Below are 25,855 nucleotides of genomic sequence, written 5' to 3' on the forward strand. Positions count from 1 at the left end.
TGCCCTCCCCCAAGATTTGCACCTGGATGCCCCTGGGTGCCTTATAAGGTTGCTTGTATTTAAAAATGGAGTGACTGGGTCAGTTTCTGTGGAGTCCATGGGCAGACAGAGGTGGAGAGGCTCTGTATGTGAGCCCTGTGTCTCTGGGATGGGCCCTTGAGAGTGCTGCCAGCAGGCGTCTCACTTGGGTCAGAACCACCTCTGGGATGAGGGAGGCCAGTTAGTCAGGGCGTGCAGTCCCAGCGGTTCTCAGCCCTCATGACGCCCATTGTGGCTTCCACAGGAGCTTGTGCTACAGGTGGGAACCTGCATCACACCCACACGTAGGTAAGGAAGTCAGGTCAAGTCATCTGTGCAGTGCCTGCATGAGGTTTATCATTTGCTTGGGGGCAGTAGAGGGCAGGAATCAGACCTAAACTTAACCTGGCCCTGGGCTTTCCTGGCTGTGGGGCCTTGGATATCTCCCTTTCCCCATCTGTAAATTGAGGAAAGTGGTGAGGACTGGAGAAAACGGAGGAAAGCAGTGCCCCATCAGGGCTACCCTCCCCCTGCGCTGCACTCATGGGGCGGAAGTTCTAGAGGCCTAGGGATGCCTGGCTCTGCCTGGGCATGGGTCACAAACAGAAATCCAACTGGGCCTCCCTTCAGGGAGTCCGCAGTCGGCAGGAAGACGCATGTGGAGGCTCACTTTCTGTGAGTGCTGGGGTCGATCACACAGGGCAGTGGGTGCTGTGGCAGGAGGCAGCGCCCAGTGAGCAGAGCTGAGGTGGTTGTCACTCTCGTTATCTTACCACCACGTGCCTGGGTTACTAGGTAAACATTTAAGCTGGAATACTGGCAATCAGTATGCATTTTAATTTTTAGAGCTTATTTTGAATTAGTTGTAGATTGGCTGGTTTAAAAGCTAACGAAAACAAGCAGTGTGTTTTGTCCCAGTGCCTTTTGTCCCAGTCAGGGGCCATTTCCAGTGTGGCTGCCTGGCCTGTGGAATGCACCTCAGCAACCAGGAAGGCTACTCATGCCAGAAGTGTCCCTCTCCTAGGTGTATTTCCGGCTCCATGCTTCCATCCTGAAGCTCCTGGGGAAACCTGATTCTGGGGTTGGTGCAGAGGTCCTGGTCAACTTTATGAAGGAAGCTGCAGAAGGACCCTTTGCCAGGGGCGAGGAGAAGAACACACCCAAAGCTTCGGAAAAGTGAGTAGCACACTTGTGGTGGCCACCGGCCACTCCCCAGGCTGTACTTCTGAGGGCTCATTTAATGCGGTGTAGTGTTCAGAGGGTTGCTGTGGAATAAACCGGAGCTCATGGAGCCCCTTGAACCCATTGGGCCTCTTCCAGTTTCTGGTCCAGGGTATTATGTTTCTGTTGAATCCGGGAAGGAGAGAGCGAGTGTGTAGTCCTCTTACCTGGGACCTTGCCTGGTGCTGACCCACCCTCAGGGGAAGTCCTGGGGAGAAGCCAACGCCTTCCCACATCTGCACTGGGGCACAGCCTGTTCTCTGTAGGAAACCAGTTTTCACTTTGCAGACTCTTGCTCCCGGGTCTTTTTCTAGGGCCTCTCTAGGGTGAGGGTCCTCTGAGGGCCTGGTCTGCTGCCTGTCCTCCTGAGAAGCAGTGAGAGACATGGGAATTGTGGGCTTCTGTGGTGCCAGAGAGCTCAGAGAAGGTGGGGCCCTGGTGTGGTCCCCTCAGTGGGCCCTGGACTGACCTCTGGTCTCGTCTTGGTTGTAAGTCTGAGTCGTCTCAGCCGCCCAGACTTTTTTCATTCCTTTGTCCACATCTGGCACTTTGGCTTAGCTGGCACCATCTTTGGGGCCCCTGCGTGGCTGGGCACTGTGTGGGGCTCACCTGAGTGCCACAGAGACCTGCACCCCAGCCCTGGACTCAAGGGCTGTCTGCTCGCAGCCACAGATGGTCTGCGTGATGGGTGCCGCTGGTGGGCAGCTCCCGCCTCAACCGAGGCCGCGCCCCACAGCTCATGGGAGAGACGGGCACAGTGTGTATTTATAGTCACAAAGGGCCTTCAGGATACAATGAAGTTGTCTTTCATTGATCATAATTCTGCTTAAAGAATCTTTTAAGTTATACAAATAATACGTGAATATATTCCAGTTATAGACAACTCAACCAGTATATAAACACATAGACTACAATGTGACAGGCCCACTTCTCCCCAGAGTCTGCTACTATTTACAGTTTAATTTCTCAGATTGTTTTCTCTACATTCACACACACTTAGGTGGACACATACAATTTTAGGGTATCTTTTGTTTTGTAAAAATGAGCAGCTAAAAGTGTTGTTCTAGAGTCATAGCACAGTCCATAGGGTACCCCATTCACCCCCCACTTTCTAGTGGCTGCTTATTATTCCATAGTATGGATGTACCATATCTTATGTAATCATTCTGATAGACATTTGGAGTATTTTTAAGTGTTTTGCTCAACCATGTTGCAGCAGATATTCTTATACATATGTGAACATACAGTAAGTCCAGATGTGTTTCTCTCCACTTGTTTACCAGGGATTAAGTCTGTCAGGCTGTCATACAGAAGGATGTTGATTTGGTGTGGAAGAGAAGCTAGTCAGCTCCCTGCAGAGCCTCTTGGGGCTTGAGACCCAGAGAGGCAGGCAGAGCTCTACCAGAGAGGTTGGGCAGTGCCCTGTTAAGGGCCAAAGCCCATATGGGTGCAGTGGGGGCAGCTGTGGGCTCCATACATCACTGGAGGTGCATGGGAGCAACGGACCCTGGGAAGGGCACGGACCCACGAGCACACATGTCTGTTTCAGTGTGGTACGGAGACTCTGACCCATCCCTCAACCCTCTGTCCCCACAGGGAGAAGGCCTGCCTGGTGGATGAGGACTCCCACTCTTCAGCTGGGACACTGCCGGGCCCCGGAGCCTCCCTCCCCTCCTCCTCTGGCCCAGGTCTGACATCCCCACCTTACACAGCTACTCCGATTGACCACGATTACGTCAAATGTAAAAAACCCCACCAGCAGGCGACGCCGGACGGTACAGTCCCTGTTCTCCCTACTGCCAGCCCAGGGCGGCACACCAATCACTGGGAGGGTGCTCGGGCGACTTCATTTTGTCGCTTTGTTTCGGTGAGGGGGGGTGCTGGGTCTGTGGTGACACGGGCAATGTTGCGGCTGTTCATTAACCTCATGGACTCACGGTGATTCTTGTGCTTCCAAGACATGCTCAGGGTCGCCACCTGCCAGCTTGCCCACCTGGGAGCTGGGGTAGGGGCAGGCTGGACTAAGGCATTATGCCTCTTTGAGCCTGCAGCTTCCCACCTGCAAAATGGGGACACTGATGTCTACTTTGAAGGACAGCTGGAAGACAGTGGGCCTCCTGGAGTGGCTCCTGGCATAGTCAGCCTAGTGACGCTCGCGTTGTTCAGCAGCACATTGTTACTGCTGTGTCCTTCTGACCGTTATGGGAAGGCCATGACTGGTGGTGTCTGCCACCCCTGGGAATCCAGACAGTTGTTGACGGGGATCACCTGGGGCCATGTGTGAGGCTGTCCCATGTGGGATGAGGCAGGTGGCGACCATTCAACCACATTCCTTACTAACATTAGGAGGCTTGCATGTTGGCCTGTAGCTCAATTTCTTCATATTCTCATTTTTATAGAAGTAAGCTGGTGACAGAGTATTTGCTGAGATGAGCCAAACTGGTGAACTTAGAGGGCCATTGAAGTAGTGAGAAGGTAGTGACGGTGCTGAGACACCTGGGCCCTCACTCCCATGTCCCTCATTTCATCTGGGCTTGGGGAAAACAGGCCTTGCTCTCCCTTCCCTAGGGTGAGGGGACACCCCTAGGTGGGTGGGATTGGCCTCAGGGCTGTGCCTCCTGCCACGTGGTCCTTATAGAGTGGCTCCTTGGAGGAAGAAGGGCCCTCTGGGGCACCACAGTAGCCTTGAAGCTGAGGCCCTGCACAGAGCTGTGTGTGGAAGGGGGGTGCAGGAGGTTGGGGTGGGGCTGCACCTTGGTTCTAACCCCTTGCTGAGACTCCTGCCTGGTGCAACGGGGTCTTGGAGAGTACAGGCACCCACCCCTGCTTCCTGAGTTCAGTGGGCAGGGGCTGAGAGCAGGCCAGGGGAAGTGCTAGAGAAGTACAACAAGGCCAGTGCTCAACTTCTCATGGGGTAGTATTTGCTGATCTCAAGCAAGGATGGGAGATTTGCAGTGTCCCCACCCGATTAGGTTTGGATCTGCAGCATGCGTGTTGAGAGAGGCTGAGGATCTGAGTGTGGGTGCTGCGTGCTCCATCACCTCCCAACAGGTTTGTGTCATTACCCCCAGTCCCAGTGTTGGCACCTCCCTGCCCATGCCAGGGTGTTAAGCAGAGGTGGGAGGAGCTGAGCCACCTGCGCCTCCAGGCTTCAGTTCTGCAGATGTTTCCTAAGTAAGATCCTTTCTCCCCTTCTTAGTTAACTCACATTAACCAGGACAGCCACCCTGTGCCCAGCCTTTCATTCTTGAGAGTATGGGGATCCCATCACCACATTGTCTGAAATAAAGAAAGAGTATTGAGAAAACATATTAGCAGTTAATCTCAGCTCTGGTAATTTGTTTCTGCCAGGTCCCATGCCAGATTTTCACAAGAGAGGACTGCCTTTCATGATTGTCCACATGCAGCTTGGCCCTGCTTGTGCACACCTGGGCTGGGGAACACCAGTACCATCCTCCACAGTCCTGCAGGCTGCCACCAAGCTCAGTCCACAGGCGCCAGCATGCTTGGCTGTCAGCCCATAGGGTTGAGTGCGGCCCCAGGAACAGGGAAGGAGGGAGGCAGGATAGCCTCAGAAAGGAGGCCATGATGCCACTGGCACCCACTGCCCAGGTGCCCCATATTGGTGCATGTGGCATAAGCTGTCTGGGAGCCACAGCAGAGTGCTTGAGGTGGGCTCCAGGCATGACAGGTCCTCAGTACCAACATAGTAGTTATTTATTCTGGAAGTCTGCAGAGGTAGGGATACAAATAAATTCAAATATAGTTTCAATAGTTGTACATTTTTTAATACTTATTAAAATTTTTTTTCAAAGTGATTCCTGTTGATGTTGTGGAGCCTTTGGCCATGCTGTGGGCTCTTGCCAGGCATGGCTGCACAGTGCTTTTAGGACACTCAGCCTTCCTTATCCTCTTCACCTCTGAGTGAAAGCAGTGTCTGCAACATGAAAATGTTTGGGACCTAAAATAGCCATGATCTTAGAATGTTACAGATGCACTTTCAGCAGCTGCACTGGTTCCTAGGGAAGGCCCAGGATCCAGGCAGAAGCAGCAGATTGCTAGTGTCAGGGGATGCGCTGGTGGCCTCAAGGGGCCACGCTGTCCACCTCCACTCCTGCTTCTGGACCAGGCCCTGGGAAAAAAACATGTGGCTTCCACTTTACACTCAGCTTTTTGGCCTGAGACCAGCCTCAGGTCTCCTTTGGGAGGATAGGGGTGTTCATTTCTGGCCACCACTGAGCCTTCCTACCACCAGGCCCTGATATATATAGCTGAGGAGAAGCAGGCATGGGGATGTTCAGGGACCCAGTTAAGGTCAGACAGGGAGGCAAGGGCACAGCAGGCCCTGGAGTCAGAGGGATCTAGGTTCTCACCTGTAGAATGAGGGTAATGTTTTCTTCATGAGTATTGAACAAAAGTGCTATCATGCTGTAGCCTCCTCCTAGATGCAGTTCTCCAGGACCCAGTGGTGCCAGGCGAGGACCAGCTAGCACTGCACAGAGGGAGGAGCATGGCCTCTGGGGCCAGTCACCTTGGTTTGCACCCCAACTCTGTCCAGCCAGTGGTGTGGCCTCAGAAGAGGGCAGGCAGTGCTGAAATAGCAGCCCCGGAGTAGGCCTGGGCATCAGGTTTTCTGGGTCACAGTCTCCTGCCCCATGGAGCCAACTAATTTGCCACCAGTGGGAGAAGGAGCCAAGCACTTGGACTTACCTTGGGCAGTCAAGAGAGCCTGCATTAGAGCCGCCTCTCCACATTACGGTCTTTTGCTTCAAACCAGAAGTCAGATGCAATCTCTTCCAATTGGATGTAGATTTAGAAAAATAACTCCAGGTAGGCCAGGCATGGTGGCTCATGCCTATAATCCTAGCAGTCTGGGAGGCCAAGGCAGGAGGATTACTCGAGGTCAGGAGTTCAAAACCAGCCTGAGCAAGAGTGAGACCCCATCTCTACTATAAATAGAAAGAAATTAATTGGCCAACTAATATATATAGAAAAAATGAGCCAGGCATGGTGGCACATGCCTGTAGTCCCAGCTACTCGGGAGGCTGAGGCAAGAGGATTGCTTGAGCCCAGGAGTTTGAGGTTGCTGTGAGCTAGGCTGTGACACCACGGCACTCAATCTAGCCTGGGCAACAAAGCAAGACTCTGTCTCAAAAAAAAAACAAAAAAAAAACTCCAGGTATATGGTAGGTAGCTTGACATTTGATAATAGCAGCTTTGCAGGACTCAAATTTGCTCTCTGAACCACCCTCACCTGCAGCCTCCTGTCACCCACACTAGGGCTGGGAGCTTCCTGCAGCCTGTCCACAGCTCTCATGGAGTGGCCAGAAGGGCACCCACAGCTGACCTGAGGAGAGGGGTCCTCTGGTCAAGCCAAGGAGGGGGAGAGAGAACAGAGAGGGGAGAGAAAGCTTAGTCACGGGCTGCCACTGCTGCTGGCAGCTCTGCCCAATTGTCCTTCTGCCTGACTGACTTCTCCCTCCCATTGATCTCTTGGAATTTGCCCACAGTGCTGAAATCGTTAGTGTTGACACTTCCTGACCAGGAAAAAAAAGTGACATGAGGTCACCTTGTGACCTTCAAGGGGCTCCCAATGCTTGCTCTTTACACATGTTCAAACAGAGCATAAAGAGATTGCTGAACAAAATCTCTACTCCTCTTCAGATTCAATTTGGTATGCTCGCGCGTGTGTGTGCGCGCGCGCCTGTGTGCATGTATGTAATTAAGCCCCACCATGTAGCACTGTGTGCTTGCTCTGTGCTGGACGTTGGGCATGTGCCTGTGGGTAGGAGCATGTCTCCATCTTCACAGCTGCCCTGTAGGCTTGGCCATGTCCTTGTTTCCCCAAGAGAAAACAGAGCTCAGGACAGGCAGGCTCTCATCCAGGACTGCCCACTACAGTCAGGGTGAAGGTGAGAGAGAGTGGGTCTAAAGCTCCCTCCACCTCTGGCCCAGGGGCGGGGTTACACTGGGAAGGCTCCCTGCCTGTCCAGCCTAATAGAGAGGCATCTTGTGCTGTTTCCTCCTCACTGGAGGTGCCTCCGTGGAGGGAGCAGGGCTGTTAGAGAATGGCTCGGTCCATCACTTGGCCCAGCTCAGCCAGCCTTTGGGATGTGTCTGTAGTGGCTCTGTTGAACTAAGACCCTTGCTGTCTGCCTGTCATGTGCTATGTCACCTCAAAATGCCAGAGCCTGAAAAGGCCTCAGAGGTCAGGGGCCTTGCCCTTTGGTTAGTCTGGAACTAAGTCCTCTCTGGGGTTTGTGGCCAGCCCATGGCCATGCCCATCCAGGTGTCCCATCAGTTCTGTGCTGGGTGCACAGGACAGCCCTGGTCCCTGTGTAGGCTCTTAGTAGAGGAAGCTGGTGCAAATCGGCCGGTTACACAGCTGAGGGTCAGGGTGCAACCAACACCAGCACTGCGGAGGCGGTGTTCACCTACCCAGAAAGACCTGGCCTGACCACTTGGTGGGGTGAGAAGCCTCCCTGAGGAGGCAGAGCTTATCCAAGATCTGAGGGATGTGTTGGTGTTTACTGTGGGGGTGGGGAGAGGGAGCAAGCCTGGGGGCCAGAGAGTGGGAGCCGTGGGGGGTATCCACAGTTGTAGGCCATCCCCACCTAGCCTCATTGGCAGCATGAACAGGGCCATTGAGGAGCCTCAGGCTGCCCTGAGCCCCAGGTTGTAGGCTATGGGCCTTCCTGTGCCAAGCCCCCGTCGTGGCCATCCATCCTCACCCACCATGCCGTCAGCGTCTGTGTCGTGTGCGGTCTGTGCTCATCCTCGCCTGTTCGCCCCACGCTGCCTCCACCAATATTGCCCGTGCTGCCCCTAACCCTAACCACACTCTGTTCTCCAGACTTGTCTTTCTGCTTGCACCTGTCACGGCTCGCTTCAGGGAACAGCGCAGACCGCATGCTCAGCCCTCAGTCCGGCTCCCTGCTTCCCCTGTCACCAGGAGCGCCTTCATATCTGCTGGTCCTGTGATTGGAGAGTGTGTGTGTGATGTACTTGGCTTTTGCCAGTGGCCCATCTCCCCAGTTCTGGCCGGATGCAGATGCAGTGTGGCCTCCCCACACTGCCCACCCACCTGCCCAGCAGGTGGCTCCATGCTGTATTTCCATTGCTTTGCTCTTTTCTTGCTTTAAAAAAATTATGAAGGCAACAGACTCTAAGATACTAAATTATCTTTATGAAAACAAAATGTGTAAAAATGCAAATTGTGCACAGTAGCCTTGAGGCTCTAGTGTGGGGCTTGTGTCTGCAGCCCACCATGGCCAAGCTGCGGAGGGCAGGGAGCTGCCAATGGCAGTCAGTCCTGAAGGGCAGGCCTGGCCTGGGCTTCCCTCGCAGGGCCAAGGGGAAGCCAGGTTCTGGCAGGAACGCTACATTCCTGTAAACAGACCTTCTGGAAGTGGGAAAGCCTCCGAGTAGAGGCTTGTCTCAGGTTGTCCTGCTTATTCCCAATGGGAGCAGGGACTGGGCAGGCTGTCCACGCAGAGCCAGTCACCTCCTTTGTTCTCCTCAGTTTCGTTCTTAACCTTTTTGAAAACCTCTTCAGGCCATAGCTAGTCATAGCATTTATTGAGCGCCTCCCGTGTGCCAGCATGGAAACAGGTGCTGTGGGGAAAGCCGAGATAAGGACACCCTGATTCTGCTGCCAGGTTGGATGTGGTATCCCTAGGTGCTATCATGGGGCGGTGGTCAGTGCCAAGAGGGAATGCTGTGAGCTGGCAAGAGGGAGCAAGTTCTGCGGCTTGATGGGTTGGGAGAACTTCCTAGAGGAGGTGGGCCTCCAGAGAGGCCTGCAAGGCCATTTTGGGTGGAGGACAATGGGGACAAAGATGTGGAGGTCAGAGGATCCTACAATATTTAGATACTGAGGTAACTAGGGTGGAGAGAGAGTTTGGAGAGCAGCTGGGCCCAAAGGGGTGGGCCCTTTGCTGTGGTCAGTAGGGAGTGACGTGCTCATAGGGTCTCTCTTTTGGGCTCTAAGGTCATGCTTTCTCTGAAAAGCCTTCCTGGGAAGCTCACTAGATGGCTGTGGGGTTCAGCCTCACACCTAGCAGCAGATCTGCCCCTCTTCCCTCGGTGTCTGTGTCAAGGGGCTGCCCACCTGCCTTTGGCCAGGAAAACGTTTAAGACCTCCCACGGCCTCCCTGGTCAGTGCCTTTCCTGGCTCAAAGTGCAGGGTGAGAGATACACAGTGAGGTGGCTTCTCCCAGCCCTGAGCATCAGGCTCCCAGCAGGGCAACGCCACTGTCTCAGCGCGTTGGCCTTCGAGGTGCCTGGTGATGCTCAGTTAGCCCTTGCCCACAAGCACTGGCAGAGAAAGGGCAGAGGGTGCAGCCTGGCCCCCATGGTGATGCCCTCCTGCCCACCTGCTGCCTACTGTGTGTCTGCCCCTCTCTTGGTGCCTCCAGCTTTCTGGTGTCACTTCTCTTTGGCATCTGTCGAGTATCCTCAGCCTGACATGGGCACGGCCAGCCCTGCTTTTGGTGGATGTGTTCTTTCCTGGTGGCTGGGCAGCAGGGACCAACTGAGGCAGGTTTTATCCAGTCAGAAATTTTTCAAAATATTAATGCCACCCAAGTTTATGGTTCTTATAAACCTGTTTTCTAGATGGCAGGATATTTGTGATCTTTTCAGGGTTCACTAGTCAGAGTTACTGCAGTTTTTGATGGCACAGCCACACATTTTTTTCCTCAGACTTTCACTGCCTTGAGCTGATGGAAAATGGCTGTGAGCTGTTTCTGGTCTTACCACTGGAGCAAATGGAGAAAAGACATTTAAGGAGACACTGGAAACTTGTCTCTTGTAACTAAAGAGCACTGTTAGCCTGGCCTGGAAATCCTGGGACTGTCCAAGGAACACAGTCTGCTATCATACCAAGTGCAACGGGCAGCCTTTCTGTCACTGAGTCAGGTCCCAACCCTGTGGCACCAGCTCTCCTTCCTTTGCAGTGTGCCCTGCAGGTCCCACCCTGGCAGCGGAGATGCCAAGGCTCAGAGTAGGTGGTTTAGTCAGCAGTTGGCTGGCAGATGCACATCCCCCTAAGGATTCAGAGAGGAAAGGCTGGAGTGGACCAGATGCATAGACTTGAAATGTTCCAGTGATCAACAGTAAGATAATCAAATATTTATAATCTTGTCACAAATATTAATTAGTATGAACAGGTTTTGTGGGGGCAGAATTTAAAAGAGTATTCTGAAAAGAAGAGCAGGGCCAGCCTATAGCTTGCTTGCTAGTGCCAGTCCTCCTTCCTATTAGCCTCCAGGCAGCTCCTTAAAGAAATCAGCTCTCCCTGGGTGCCGTAGCTCACGCCTGTAGTGCCAGCTACTCAGGAGGCTGAGGCAGGAGGCTCACTTGAGTCCAGAAATTTGAGGTTGCAGTGAGCTTTGCTGATGCCACTGCACTATAGCCCAGGTGACAGAGTGAGACCTTGTCTATTAAAAAAAAAAAAAGCTTTCCTTCTATCTCTTGCTTTGCCTCAGAACCAGGGCTCCCAGAAAAACCCTGCCCCAGGCCCCTCTGCGGAATGATAGCCAGCGCTGCCTACTTTGGACTTCTCCCATCTGGCCTTCCTCTGCCAGGCCAGACCAGGCAGATAGATAGAGGGCCTCTGCCGCTAGGCTTGGTAGCCTTTGCCTGCAGAGCATCAGCATATCGACCTGGTCCTCTGAGGGCTCAGCACAGGCCATTAGCACACAAGGTTGTTTATCACCCCATTTGAACCCTTGGTGGCAGGCTCTAGGACAGCTTCATGGAGGAGGGTAGGACTGGAGCCAGGCCTAGAAGCTCAGCTTGCAGCTGACTGAAAGCTGTGTTCCTTACACCAAAATCCCCCCCTCTACCCACCCTCAGGCTCCCCGATGTGCATGGGCAGAGTGAGGCTGAATTCACTTGTCCAGAGGGCAGGCAGAGGATGGCTCAGAGAGGGTTGATCCTTGCCCAAAGGCACATGGCTAGTGGGTGGGGCCCTACCCCAGAGGAACCTTTCCCCTGCTCTCCCAGAAGTTTTCCCCATTCTAGGCCTTCCTTGGGTACACTGGCCCGCACTTGGTTGTAGGCCTGGTGACCTGAGAGATGACCCTTCAGAGGGGCCTGCTGGGAGTGGGGAAAAGACAGCAGTCAACAGCATCCTTCCAAGGAACCTCCCAAGTCAGGGGCTTCCCATTTCAGGAGCGGGTCTGCTCTGGACTGCACACCCAGTCCAGGCAGCCCTCCCTGCTGCCTGCCCAATCAGTTCCTCAGGTTTGGGGATCTAAGGCTGGCCTCCTGTTTTTCTTCCCAGCACCATGACCCATTGTCCTCCCTGCCTCACCTCGCCCAGCCCCTGAGCTGTTCCATCCACAGCAGCCCAGCTAGTGACAGGAGGAGGGTCCTTTTCACGTGCCCTGCGATGTTCCTGGCGAACTTCCCCCACCATCTATCTGTCTGTGGCTCCCTGAGGTCCTCAGTCAGCTGTACCAGAGAAAGTTTAATTCCCCAGGAGGGGAGGAACTAGGGGAAGGGGGCACCATCTGCCCAGGTAGAGCCCTTCTTTAAGAGCTTTTTCATGTATCCCTTTTACTCTATTGATGTAAAAGAAATGAAACTTGGTTTTCTTTTGACCTGACTGGCTTCTTGGTATGGGACCTTGAGTTGATTCTTAGTATTCAAAATCAGTCATTTTAAGTAGGCTGTGCTAGCCCTTTCAGATACACAAGACCTGAAAGGAGCAGAGTCCCCCTGTTGGTGGCTCTCATTTGAAGAGAAGCAGTTGTCCTCTATTTCTCAGGTATACGTGTCCCCAGAGTCCCTCTCGTGGTGCACGCCACCCCCTTGGGGTAGGCAGGAACCTTAGCAAGCCTCTCTCCACTATCTTGCTTTACAGGCCAGCCAGGGTCCCTCAGTTGTGCACAGCCTCTGCCTCTCCAGCTCTGCCCCACAGCCCACCCTAGCACCATGACCTGCAGGTGGCACCACAGGACTGTGGTAAGCCCTGTGCCTTCCTCAGGGACACCTAGGTATCTTGATCACCCCGGGACAAGGGCCTGTGCAGAACCAGTATGGTGCCCTCCAGGGCCAATGCCAGTCACTGCTCTCCATGCTTTCAGGCTCCATAAACACTGAATCGTGCTTATGGGAAGTCCTGCAGCCTTTGCAAGAAGTCCCAAACCCAAGTCCCCACAGTGAGGGGACCAAGAAGAAGCAGGGAAGCCATTTGCCATCTGTGTGGAAAGAGAGGACTGGCAATGGAGACCCTTTGCCCCAGAGGGTTCTCACACATGTCTGAGAGGTTCAAGAAAGGGCCTGGCAAAGCCCCTGTCTCTGCTGGGTCCCTCAGCTCATGCTTGTCCTGCTCCTCTACTGTGGCTATTGTTGCTGTGGATGTTACTCTAAAAGAGGCTCAGCAGAGTCCTTACTCAGTTGTTGCTCATAGGGGAGCAGAAGCCCCCAGAGCACAGCATGCTATCCTTTCTTGCCCACACAGTTTCTGTTGAGGTCTGGCCGCCTTCACTGCACGCTCTGGTGGATCAGTGGTTTCCTCACATTACAGCATCAAAAGGGCATTTACATGTTAGGAGTGAATATCCATTTGCCTAAGCCTTGGTTTTCATAATGATCACAGCTGGGATTCTACCAAATTGGCGATTCCTTTAGGCCTGGAGCCCAGTAGCTTGTGAGCTGGTGGGCAGCATGCCAATCAGTGAAATCATCCCAGCGAGGCCTGCTTCCTGAAGCTCACTGCAGGCTGTGCTGCTCATTCGTGCAGTGACCTCAGCTGGTCTCACACTGGCTGAGGAAAGTGGGCCCTCGCCTGACTGTCAGGGGAACTTCAACTGCAGGGATATGGCCTGCCATCTTCCCGAGACTCTGAAACCTCACGAGCATTGTCTGAGCCATCAGAGTTCTCACTGTCAGGGCCAGAATGAATGCGTTAGCAGGGCAGGAGGGGTCACTGGGCTGTCACTCATGTATGCCAGGGATTAGGCCAGGCCCCTGTGGAGATGCCACATATGTGTTGGGGCAGAGGTGGGGACAATGGCAGCCAAGTTAAAAAGCATGACGTTGGGGCCTAGAGCAGCAAAATCATTAGGCCAAGGTCACCCAGCCCCTAAGTGGCATATGTGGGATTGAAATGTGAGTCTGGGACCCCAAGTTCCAAGTTCCTGCAATGACCCTATAAGACCTCTGGGGCAAAGGGTCTCCATTGCCAGTCCTCTCTTTCCACACAGATGGCAAAGGGCTTCCCTGACTCTTCTTGGTCCCCTTACCATGGGGACTTGGGTTTGGGCCTTCTTGCAAGGGCTACAGGCCTGCCCGTGAGCCCCATTCAGTGTTCATGGAGCCTTGTATTCTGGCCTTGTGAATCAGGAAAGAGCTCTTGTTGAGTGTGAGGCAGAGGGTCCAGGCAGGTGCCTGCTTCCCTGCTCAGCAGTCTTATGCACGGCCCAAGTCCCCATTTCTAATTGCTCTGTCAGCTCAGCTGTTACTGATGACCCATCAGTTACTGGGCAGAGGACATTGCAAAGGCAGCTATGGAGGATAGGCTGTGGCAGGTTGAATGGTGCCGCCGATAAGGTCACTGTTCCCAGACCCTGGTGTATGATGAGATGTGGGTAAAGAGGCCAGAGCAGTGGGGCACCCCTTGGAGCACAGGCCCATCCTCAGGTCCTCTGGGCAGGCCAGCCCACTTTGACAGCCAGCTGTGGCAGTGTTACCACCCATCAACATGCTGCTGTTCAGACACTGGCTCCAGTATGGCCCATTCAGAGCTAAATCTGAGTGGGACAGATTTGAGACATTAGAGATAAAACATGTACAGGTTCTGTGAAATAATAGTATTGGTAATTGAGCTGACATTTCATGAATATTTACTGTGTATAAGGTACCTATTCAAGCAATTTACGTGTAGTAACCTATTTAAGCCTCATAACAGTTCCATGAAGTGGGCACTTGTATTGTCACAATTTTATGTGTGAGGAAACTGAAGTATAAATAATTATGGCATTGGCGCAGGCTCTTGGAGGTAATAAGTGACAAAGCAGACTTTCAACTCTTGACAACCTGGATCTTCCAGATTGCAGGCTTTCAACTTTCTGCAAACAACTTCATGTTTTGTTGCAAGTTTGCCCACCAAGCAGCTTATGCCTGCCCTTGTGATTGCCTAGTAGGCACTAATCCTGGGCAATGGGTTGGAGGGCCCCACGGGACTGTGTCTGCCTTTCTCCTTGTCCCCAGAAGCCAGTGTGGCTTGGACGTCTCTGAGATTATATGTGGCTGCAATTTTTAGGTGGGGAAGCGACCTACTTGCTCAAGGTCACAACTAGTAAGTGGCACAAGAGCAACTAGAACTTAGCTCTCTTGATTCCTAGTTCATTGAAGGTTTACTTTCAGGTACACAAAGTTCAAAGTTTATTTTTTAAGGGCCTATTTTATCTCTACTATTGGTTTTTTATTTATGATATCTCTCTTTTAAAAAATGTAGTTGTTGACTTAGAGTTAACAAAATAGATCTTTAATTACTCACAGTATTCCTTCTTAGATGATATTGTTCTACCTCACAGGCAGTGGAAGAGCCTCCCATCTTTGTACTTTTGTTTTCATCTGTTTTAGTTCCATGTATGCTTTAAGCCTCCCAATACATTGCTACTACTTTTGCTTAGAAAGTAGTCAATAATATTTTAGGAAAATAAAAAAAAACAAAACAATGTCTTCTATATTTGCCATTACTTTAACCGTTTCTGGGAAACTTCATTTCTATAGGTAGATCCATAGATCTACCTTTCTTTCTGGTTGCATATTCATTCTACCTGAAGAACTACCTTTAAACCCTCTTAGTGCGGCAGGCCGAAATATCGGCTTTTAGGCACAAAAGCCAATATTTCGGCCCACCGCACTAAGAGGGTTAACATTTCTTATAACTTAGATCTGCTGGTAACGAATCTATAGTTTGTCTGAAAAGTATTTTTTTGAGAGTTATTTTTACTGAGTATAGATTTTTTTAGTATAGAATTATATTGACTTCTTTCAACACATTAAAAATACTATCTCGCCGGGCGCGGTGGCTCACGCCTGTAATCCTAGCTCTTGGGAGGCCGAGGCGGGCGGATTGCTCAAGGTCAGGAGTTCAAAACCAGCAAGAGCGAGACCCCGTCTCTACTATAAATAGAAAGAAATTAATTGGCCAACTGATATATATATATAAAAAAATTAGCCAGGCATGGTGGCGCATGCCTGTAGTCCCAGCTACTCGGGAGGCTGAGGCAGAAGGATCACTCGAGCCCAGGAGTTTGAGGTTGCTGTGAGCGAGGCTGACGCCATGGCACTCACTCTAGCCTGGACAACAAAGCGAGACTCTGTCTCAAAAAAAAAAAATAAAATAAAATAAAAATAAAAATACTATCTGATTTGCTTAATTTCTGATGTGAAGTCTGCTGTAGTTCTTCACTTTGTTCCTCCACACCTGATTTGTCTTTCTCTGACTGCCTTTAAGATTTTCTCTGTATCTTTGGTTTTCAGCAGTTTGAATATGGTGCACCTAGATTGATTTTTTTTTTTTAATGTTGTGTGGAGGGGTCTTTTCCCTGCTTGGTGTTCTCTGAGATTCTTAGTGATTTGATGTCTTTCATTATTTTTAGAAAATTCTTAGTCATATGTCTTTAAATGTTTCTTCTGTCCTGTTTCTCTCTTGTCTCCTTCTGTGACTCCAGGTAATGTGTTAGATCATTTGGATGCTCTGTTTTGATCCTTCCCCCACTCTTTTTCCTCTCAATTTGGATTACAGATGCTCCTCCACTTACGGTTGGGTTATGTCCCAATAAAGCCATCGTAAGTTGAAAGCATCGTAAGTCAAAAGTGCATTCTACCAGACATCATAGTTTAGCCTAGCCGGCCCTAAACATGCCCAGAACACTTACATTAGCCTACAGTTAGGCAAAATCTCTAACACAAAGCCTTTCTTATAATAAAGTGTTGAATATCTTCTGTGAATATTGTACCACATATCACTAGCCTGGGAAAAGATCAAAATTCGGTTTCTACTGAATGTGTATTGCTTTCACACCATAGTAAAATTGAAAAATCATAAGTCAAACCATATCAGAGACTATCTTTATTGACTGTTTTCAAGCTTTGATTTTCCCCCATCCACTGTGTCACACTGGCTGAGAAGGCTGCAAAGGCATCCTGCTCTGTTGCTGTGTTTTTATTGCTGGCATTTCCGTTTGACTCTTGCTTATAACTTCCATCTTACTCCTGAAATTCCCTATCTGTACATCATGTTGTTAAGCTCTTCTACTATAAACTTGAACATGCTAATCATTATTTATGAATCTCATTAATCTTAGTTGTTTTATATTCCCCCACAAGTTTTCAACATCTGGGTCATCTATGAGTCTGGTTGTGTTGTTTTGTCTCTTGACAATGTATTATACTTTTTTTTTCTTTTTTTAATGTGTGTATATGTTTCACGATTTTTATATTGAATACCACATGATATGTGTAGGATAGAAGAGACTAAAATAAAGAATATTTATGCCCGGAATAGGCTTCCCTCATCTGTTTCTAGGCTGCTAGTAGGGGAAGTGCAGTTAGGCTGGTTAGAAGTTGAGCTGCGTTGGGCTTTGTTGTTGCTGTGATTACCTTCAGTGCATTCCTTTCATGTTACCTTGTGCTTAAGATGGGAGCCGATTTTCAATTCTACCATCAGCGTTAGGCCTGCTTATATACCTTGGGGAGGGTCTCCCCCCATGCCCTTGCCCTCTGCCTGCAGTAGATTGCTCTGCTTGTTACTTGGTGCTTGTTAGCCTGGGGTAGGGAGCAGGGGTGATTCTCTGTTGTCTTGGTCCAACCTCACGCTGAGGCTGTGTCACAGGGATGGGGCTTTCTCCGTGATCCTGCCCCTGCCCCAGTGGTAGGAGACCTCTAATGTTTGGCCCTGGATGATTTCCTGCCTCTCCCTTGGGGAGGAAGGGTTTTTCTTTTCACTTTCCAACCGCAGTCAGTCTCCACCTGTACCCTGGAAGCAACAGTTCCTGCCCTTCCTTTGTGGCTGAAGGCTTTTGTTCCTTAGGAGAGAAGGATCAAGGCAGGCTTCTTGGCTTTCCCACAGCAGCAGCCACTCCTCCCTTCCAGGCCTGCACTCCTGGGAAGTTTCCTCAATCTCCCACCCCACCCTGCCCCCAGGATTTGTAGTAAGCACCTGTGGAGGTCCCAGGAAAGAGCCAATAAGTACAAACTTGTTGTTTGTACTTGTACAATAAGTACAAACAATCAATAAGTACAAACTCTCTTTGTGTCTGACTCCCAGGGATCTAGATGACCTAGACTAGTTTGAGGCCACGGATGACTTTTGACAACAGGTTAAAATTTTTTGCTGAGTTCTTTTGCCACTGCAGTTATTTCTCTATTAAATCCTATATGGTAGAAATACCATATATTGGTGGCTACCGTGCATCTGTTTCCAACTTCAAGTTCTGTGACAGCACCTTGGTAGCTTAAGATCAACCATGGTGGGATATTTACACCATAGAAATCAGTAAATGATATAAAGCAGAGTTTTTGCCCTCCTGAGAGCTGATTGTTAAACATTTACCAGAACCCACTGTTTGGGGAAACCCTCAGGAAGGTTGACCATGGAGATTGGGTCTTTTGGTGAGTGTTTCAGTGGCCTCCGAATGTGTTGGGCTCAGTAGCATCAGCGTGGCTATGCTTAGGCCAGCTGCTGTGCAGGCAGGGCAGTCCCCAGGCCACCGGCAGGGAGACTCAACCTGGGGAGGCTCCTCCATGCTGGAGGTGGTGTGGGTTCATGCTCCTACCCTCCTGCCCTCTTTCTCCCCTCAGACCGCAGCCAGGACAGCACAGCCGTGGTGCTCTCAGACTCCAGCTCGACGCAGGACTTCTTTAATGAGCCTACCAGCTCATTGGAGGGATCCCGGAAGCCCTTCACAGAGAAGAGGCTGCCTGCTTTCAGTTCCCAAGCAGGACTGACCAGTAAAGATATTCCAGGGCCGGCAGAGGAAAGAGGTATGAAGCTCTAACTTGGTGAATTAGAACTGCTTTAATGTCCTGTCTGGGTAGAACTGAAGACCACGGGCTCCAGAGTGGCCCAGGGACCTTGGTTGGGCAAATTACTCACCTCTCGGGGCCTCTGTTCTCCCTGTAGGATGAGGTAACCCAGTACCCACCCCTAGGATTGTGAGGATTAGAGGAAGCATCTCCAGAGGGTGCTCAAGTGAGCCCAGTGCACCATGTGTGCTCAGTGACGTTTGTTGTTATGACCCCCTGGCCCAGGGAAAGCTGTGTCCATGACATTAGTGTGTCCTATTTTTTTCTTGGTAAATGGTTATTTAAAAACTTTTTGGTTGGCTGGGCACGGTGGCTCGCGCCTGTAATCCTAGCACTCTGGGAGGCTGAGGCGGGAGAATTGCTGAAGGTCAGGAGTTCGAAACCAGCCTGAGCAAGAGCGAGACCCCATCTCAACTATAAATAGAAAGAAATTAATTTGCCAACTAATATATATAGAAAAAATCAGCCTGGCATGGTGGCGCATGCCTGTAGTCTCAGCTACTCGGGAGGCTGAGGCAGCAGGATTGCTTAAGCCCAGGAGTTTGAGGTTGCTGTGAGCTAGGCTAATGCCACAGCACTCAATCTAGCCTGAGCAACAAAGCGAGACTCTGTCTCAAAAAAAAAAAAAAAAAAAAAAAAAGTTTTTAGTTCCTAAATGTCACAGATGTGTTTTCTTTTTAGTCTGAATCACATCAGGCCTTCAGGAAAAATCTCCCCTTTTTGGCAGAGAGCCCTAATCTGAGTCTGGAGTATGCCCAGCTCTCCTGGGGCCCCTTCATGGAAAAATCAGCAGGCAGAGCCCCACATCTGGGCTTGTTGGAAGACTGCAGGCAGCCAGGGCCTTCCTAGTGTCGCTCTATGCCGTGGTTAGTCTGCTATGGACTTTGAAAGCTTTCCCACTCTGGCCAGGGCATATAGGTGCTTCCCAAATAGCAACAACCACCACCCAGACCCATACGTGACTGTCCTGTGCCAGGTACTGCTTTAACTCATGTGGTCCTCCCAGCCACCCTAGGGAAAAAGCACTATGACTAGTTCCCATTTTGTAGATGAAGAACCTGAGATTCACAGAGGGTCAGGAATTTGCCCAAGGTCGGTCTGTACTCTTAATCACTGTCCCATGCTGCCTCTCTAGGTGGGCTGGCTGGACAGGGGAGAGTTGGTGATAACCTGCACACCTAGGGCCCAGACCTAGCCCTGCAGGCTCTGAGTAGGAGAATTGAGGCTTGGGAGTGCACCCCTAGGTGTGGCTGTGGGTCCAGAGCCATTCACACTAGGGAAGGCCTCTCCCTGCTCCCTGCCAGCCTCCCCTGGCCGGCCTTAGGAGATATTGATCCCTATAGATTAGAGAAGGTATCCCCATTAGGGGATTCTTAATGGATAGACCAGGTAACAGGGCACAGGGTAGGGACATACCAGGTGGATTTACCTATACCTGGTCCCCGCTGAGAGATGAGGCCATCACTGCACTTTCTTACCAACAAAGGCAGTCATTATGCTATCTGTCCCCAGCCAGTGTGTCAACTGTAACTGTAACTGGTAGAAGTACACCATAGGAAGTTTGGAATGGGAAGAAAAAAAAAGTAATTTATACTCCTAATGCTCTAAGACAGCATTTCCAGTCTTTAAGATGATTTTTACTTTTGGAGAGGAGAGACCTACGACTGTGCTCTGAGGCCTGTCAAGCAGTGAGCCACTGTGGGTGCTGCTGTCTCATCATGGGCCTCTGCACCTTACGTGGGGTGGGGATGTAGGCGTGGGGGCACTGAGCAGAGAGCAGGTTGCCTTTGGTCTGGCCCAGCCTGTGCAGGCCTTTCTGGACTCACGAGGGGGAGCCTCCTGCCCCTTTCCTGCTTCCATTAGAACCAGTGGTTTAAGCAGACCAGATATGGGCCATTGGTGAAGAAATTTCAGGTACAACCAAAGGTTACCACAGTAGCTGGTTGGCTTGAAATGAGGCCTCTTACTTCCATGGGCATCTTCCTCCTCTCTAAGCCCAGCTTTTCCTGGTACTCACAGTGGTTAAGTTGATGGACTTCCTGTCAGGAGAGTAGGTGTACCAGGGAAAGCAGGGAATGCCTCCTGAGCCTTTGCCTAGCAGACAGGGCCCAGAATAGAATGTTCTTTTAGGCCACCACTTCTTGGTCAGTGGTGGTCTCTGATCTGACACGCACTCCCCTGGGCTCCCAGTGGGCAGCAGCCCAACCACTGTCGTCTCCAGGACTCAAGCAGCTGGCGGCCTCCCTGACGAAAGCCAGGGCTGCAGCACTGGGTGTGGGCCCCACCAGCCTGCTGCTCCCTCCACTGTGGAGGTCGTAGGTGCAGGCCTGTGCTCACACGGTGTGTGTCAGTTATCAAGCAGCAAGGCATAACAGGTCCAGATCTACTCCAGGTGCTAGGTGCTGTGGGGAAGCAGGAACAGATCTGATAGCCACACCCTGCCTGCCGCTGAGATGCGTTCCCTCCCACCGCGTCCCCCAGGCTCTGGCTGTCATAGTTCCCTCCTTTCACTCTCCAGAGGCTTTCTCCACTCTGGCCTGTACTGAGGGGTCTTAAGGAAAGAGGTTTTCCCAGAAGTGTCTACTGGAGCTAGCTGAAGCTCACCTTTGCTGGGCACAGAGCTTCAAAAAAATGTGAAGGTATGAAGTTAACAACAGTAAAGATTCAATATTTTTAACAGAGTAAAAAGTTGCCCACAGTTTCCCCACTTAAACACAAGCCCACTCTGGTATATAATTCTGAGGGCAACAGGGTAAAGCCCAAAGTGGAATTGACAACCACCTGTGTGATACATGCAGTGGACACCAGGTCTGCCAGCCTGTGACCACACCTAGCCACACCTTCCCGGTCAAGTAGAGGCCTAGTGACGGTGCCTGTGTGCCACGTGCAGGGCGGGTGAGGAGTGCATGTGTGGGAGGAGGCCACCCTGGAGACAGGTGGACAGCCTGAGGAGCCCAGCTGCCTGCCTGCCTGCCCGCACTTTGTGGGAAACACCATTGCTGGGCTCTGGTCTCAGGCCAGTGGAATCTGGGTGAGAGGATCTCAGAATTCAAGAGACGGAGACGTGAGGTCTCTGTCAGGGCAGATTTTTGGTGTGGTTCTCTCAGCTGTTATATCTCTCTAAGATGTGGTCAGGCTCTTCTGTAAGTAGGACCCTTAATTCAGCGGCCATCGGTACACGTGAGTCCAGAGGCTCAGCTGGAGGCGGGTCTGTGCTCCATGCTCCTGGGATCTCCATGGGTGACAAGGATCAGAGGGCTCCTCTGCTCTGCCGGCCTTGGCACATACTGTGAGGGCACTCTAAACCAGCCCTCCTTGCCAGCGGCAGGTGCTGGCCTGGGCTGGAGCAGCCAGAGCACACATCTCCCTTGCTTTCTATTGGTAGGAGACCTTCTCATCTTCATGCTGCTAGTATTATAATTGGAAAGCACTGTGTGGCCTTGTTGGCATTTCTGACAAGAAGGCAGGGGAAGGAGAAGGGCATTGTGTGGCCTTGTTGGCATTTCTGACAACAAGAAGGCAGGGGAAGGAGAAGGGCATTGTATCCAGGGAAAAGAGTAACAGTGCAGAGGCAGGGACCCCAAGGGAGAATGCCAGAGGGAGGGAGGGCTGGCCAGACTGATGGCGGGTAACTAAGGGAGCACAGGGATGGCTGCTCAGATTCTTTCCCCAGTAAGGAGAGTGATTGTGGGCAAGCCTGCCACACACCTTATGTCTGCAGGGTTAGCCTTGGGCGTGGCATTAGGGGAACTTGGGGCCTTAGTCTCTACTACTGGGCCTTGCCCCAGCAGGCTCCAGCTGTCTCTAGGCACTACTACAGTAGGGAGAGGGCTGTCAGGCGTTCAACCCACAGTGCAGACTGCCTTAGGGTTGATGTTAAGCCCAGCACGCTCACACCTGTAATCCTGTAATCCCAGCACTTTGGGAGACCGAGGTGGGAGGATCACTTGAGGCCAGAAGTTCGAGACCAGCCTAGACAACATAGCATGACTCCATCTCTACAAAAAATAGAAAAATTAGCCAAGCATGGTGGTGTGCACCTGTAGTCACAGCTACTCAGGAGGCTAAGGTAGGAGGATCACTTGAGCCCAGGAGTTCAAGGTTACAGTGAGCTATGTTTATAGAGACCCTATCTCCAAAAAATATGTTTTAAACTTTAAAAAAGCACTGGTGGTGCTTCTGTGGCCTGCTTCAGGCAGGCTGTGTAGGGTGTGCCAAACTCCTGGGTGAAAGAAAGAAACCATAGCCACAGGCTACCTTGCCCTTACCCCTTCCCTTGTCCCTTACCCCTTCCTTCCATCCCTCCCTCCAGGACCAGACAGCCTCCTTCTATAGCCAAGGAACCTGTGCCTCCAAGGTCACCCAGCCTGCTGTCATCATCCTGGGGCCAGCCCTGCAGCCCCCGCCACACAGCCTGGGCTCTCCTGTGCTGCCCAGCTCTGCTGTCCTTGGTAGAGCAGGTCAAGGTGTTCAGGTGCTGGGCTGGTCGGATGGGAGCCCATGTGTGAACACTTGGCTCACACACGGCAGCAGCAGCAGCTCTGAGGGATGTCAGGCAGGTTGCTGGCTGAGGCACTGAGTGGTGGAGCAGATGTGGCACTTTGTGAGCCCTTTCTGGCTGTTTTTTTTTGCTGATGGTGGTGAGAACACCTACCGTTTGTGGGCTGCTTCCCCATACACCAGCCCCCAAAGGTGGGAGAGCCTATGCCACCACTCAGAGGGGAAGACTGAAGCCCAGCTCATCGCCTGCACTTTCTGTATCCTCTGGGCCTCTGCTGCATGACAGCTGGGACGTCCTGTTTCACAGAGCAGGAGGCCTCGGTGTGGAGCAGAGCCAGCATGGAGCCCTGCGCCTACCACTGCTGGTCCAGCATCCATCCGGCAAGGGCACCAACCCAGCTGTTCTGATCACCTTCCCAAGGTGCCTCCATCACTGGTGGTGGACCACTGGAGGGCCAGAGTGACTTTCTTTTCCTTCTCAACTGTAGGAAAAACCGAGGAGTCCTCGGAGAGTACAGAAGGCTTCCGGACCACAGAGCAAGGTGGCCAGAAGCCTGCTACAGATCCCCCAGCTGCTGTTTGCATCCCCATCAAGCCCCTGGCGTCTGCATCCGTCTTCTGGGATGGGAGGAAGAGAGGGGACACCCTGGTGGGGGAGCCAGTGGCCTTTCCCCAGGGGCTGCCAGCCGGCGCTGAGGAGCAGCGGCAGTTCCTCACGGAGCAGTGCATCACCTCCTTCCACCTGTGCCTGAGCCGCTTCCCCCAGCACTATAAGAGTCTCTACCGGCTGGCCTTCCTCTACACCTACAGCAAGACCCACCGGGTGAGTGGGCTGCCCAGCCGTGCGGCCGGGGAGAGGGTGTGGCTCTTCTTCCCAGGGCAGGCAGGCAGAGCCAAGACAGACTCAGTACCCTGATAGCAGCGCATGGGTGGGCAAGGAGAACTGGGAGAGGCAGGGTCAGCCCAGGGAGTGGGCCAGCTTGTCAGGGGAGGGGGCTGGGGCTAAGGTCTCAGCCAGGGATGGAGGGAAGCGCGGGTGTGGGAGGACCTCATAGGCTCAGAGACACACTGTGGATGAGGGATGAGGGCCCCAGCTCAGCTGCTCTTCCTTCTGAGGGCCACACAGCAATTCACACTCAGTATCGGTCTCCCTGCCCCTGCGGGTCAGCCATCATCTCAGCACCCAGCAGGCACATCCTCTAGGTGCCCGAGGGGCCCTGCCTGTTCTCTCTCCCAGCCTTGCTTCCCCAGGCCCCATCCCGCCGGCTGCATCTTGCAGAGGCCTCCTGCCATGCCCTATCCCTGGGCTCTTCTCTCTGGTGCAGCTGCCAGAACCATCTTCACAGCCTCGGCTTCATGGGGTCGGGTGCTGACAGACTAGACTCCACCAGCTCTTTTTGGAAAGCAGATGATATGGCAGTTCTTAACAGCTGTGTCCCAGGCTAAAGAGCTTCCAGGGGCTTCCCAGCCAGATCGCTCTGCTGGCATTTAGCATTTGTGGAGGGAGTGTGGCCTGTGCAGGGCCTAAAACGGGTGACTTTCTTTTCCTTCAGTCACTCCTCACTCACCTAGGAGGTGTTGGGGAGACAGTGTCCTTGATGTGGTGGCTGCTCCATGGAGCTACATCCTCAGGGGGGAGCAGATTCCAAAACATGCAAGAAGGAAACAGCAGGTCTCATTGTGATCAGTACTACAGAGAAAGTAATAGGGTGCCCGGATTGGGGGGGGTGCTGCTGTAGCTCCATGAAGACACCTTTTATGCTGAGACCTGTGTGAGTGGGGGTGGGGAGGGGAGGTAACAGCAGGCTGGAGGAAAGGGAGAGCACCCAGACAGGGCAGGCAGCCCAGGACAGTGGTCATCCTGGGTGAGCATCAGTGCATGATGGCCGGGGGTGGGGGCAGGGCGAGCAGGGATGGTCGCTGGGGTCTGGCTGTGAGACTCAGTCAGGTCCTCCTCCCAGAGGTTCGCTGCTAGTCTCCCACAACTCTCTCTGTGGGCTGCTTGAAGAACCAGGAAGGGCAGTTAGCTGGAGAGATGGGCCCTGGTTGGGTACTGGCTATGTGCAGGAAAGTAAGTGCCCTGTCCCCCGGTGACTGGCACACTCATGTGGCCTGGTTAATTTCCTCAGAGCAGCAGGTGGAGCAGGCCTGGGGAGGGAGGAGATCTCATCCAGGGCTCTGGTTCGAGGTAAGGTATGTGCCGGTAAACAATGGCCAGCTCTGGCGTCCCTGGTTGCCCACTGGCTGTTCCTGCTGCTGGCACCACACAGTGTGGCTCCCTCACTGCCCAGCCTGCACTTGGCAGTGGACCTTACCTCACTGGCCCATGCCTTCTACACCCAGGCAGACCAGGGTTTTAATAAGCCCCAACCAATATATGTCCTCACTGCTGAAGCAGTCCTCAGGCCTGAGAGGCCACAGTGCATATGTATCCCCCACCCCAGATCCATCACTGCTTTGGGAACTTTTCCCCATTCCCTCTTTTGGGAGCACAGAGCCCACTGCAAGAGCCCTCACACATCTCAGGGCGGGAACAGGGGGGCGGGCACTAGTAACCATCGTCCTGTCCTCCCCTACCTTGGGTGTCCCACGGCTACTGTTCAGATGCTCCACGAGCAGCCATGCACACCACCACCCCCAGCTGTAGTCAGCTCTGACCAGCGCCTGGCGCTCCGGGTGCTTAGCTCAGAAGCTCAGACCCTCCCCCATGCTGTTGTAGGGTGCCTTCTCCAGAAGCAGTTGCCAAGATGGAATTTGGAGTGCAAAATATGTATTAGAGGTCGGCACTTCTCATAAGGAGAGGGTGCAGGACTGGGTGGAAGGAGAGTTGCGCTGCAGTGCCGGCCCCAGCCATCCAGCGTCTACTTCCCCACTAAACAGCTTGATTTTGAGCTTGGGGGAGCCAGTGCATGTAAAGTGCTTAGCATAGCACCAGGTCCAGAGTGCTGTTATTACAACCTGTCCCCTCTCTTGGTAGTTTTTTAAAAGTAGAAAATGGTAATTATGTCAAAATTAAAGAAAAGTTGTGAGAGAGATAACCACAATGCTACCACCCTAAAACCAAACT

At 52.2% G+C, this 25,855-nt stretch overlaps 1 protein-coding gene across 2 annotated transcripts in view; it reads left to right on the forward strand.

The window, feature by feature from the left end:
• CABIN1 (calcineurin binding protein 1) overlaps positions 1–25,855 on the forward strand; it is a 170,931-nt gene that overhangs the window by 91,006 nt on the left and 54,070 nt on the right. For both annotated transcript variants that reach the window (XM_012749260.2, XM_075996734.1), the window contains 4 exons: positions 1,043–1,194; positions 2,836–3,014; positions 18,064–18,246; positions 23,277–23,611. In XM_012749260.2, coding sequence (XP_012604714.1) covers positions 1,043–1,194; positions 2,836–3,014; positions 18,064–18,246; positions 23,277–23,611 — 849 coding nt within the window. The remainder of the gene's footprint in view (positions 1–1,042; positions 1,195–2,835; positions 3,015–18,063; positions 18,247–23,276; positions 23,612–25,855) is intronic.

This window comes from Microcebus murinus, chromosome 22 (assembly GCF_040939455.1).
Source record: "Microcebus murinus isolate Inina chromosome 22, M.murinus_Inina_mat1.0, whole genome shotgun sequence".
Lineage (NCBI taxonomy): Eukaryota > Metazoa > Chordata > Mammalia > Primates > Cheirogaleidae > Microcebus > Microcebus murinus.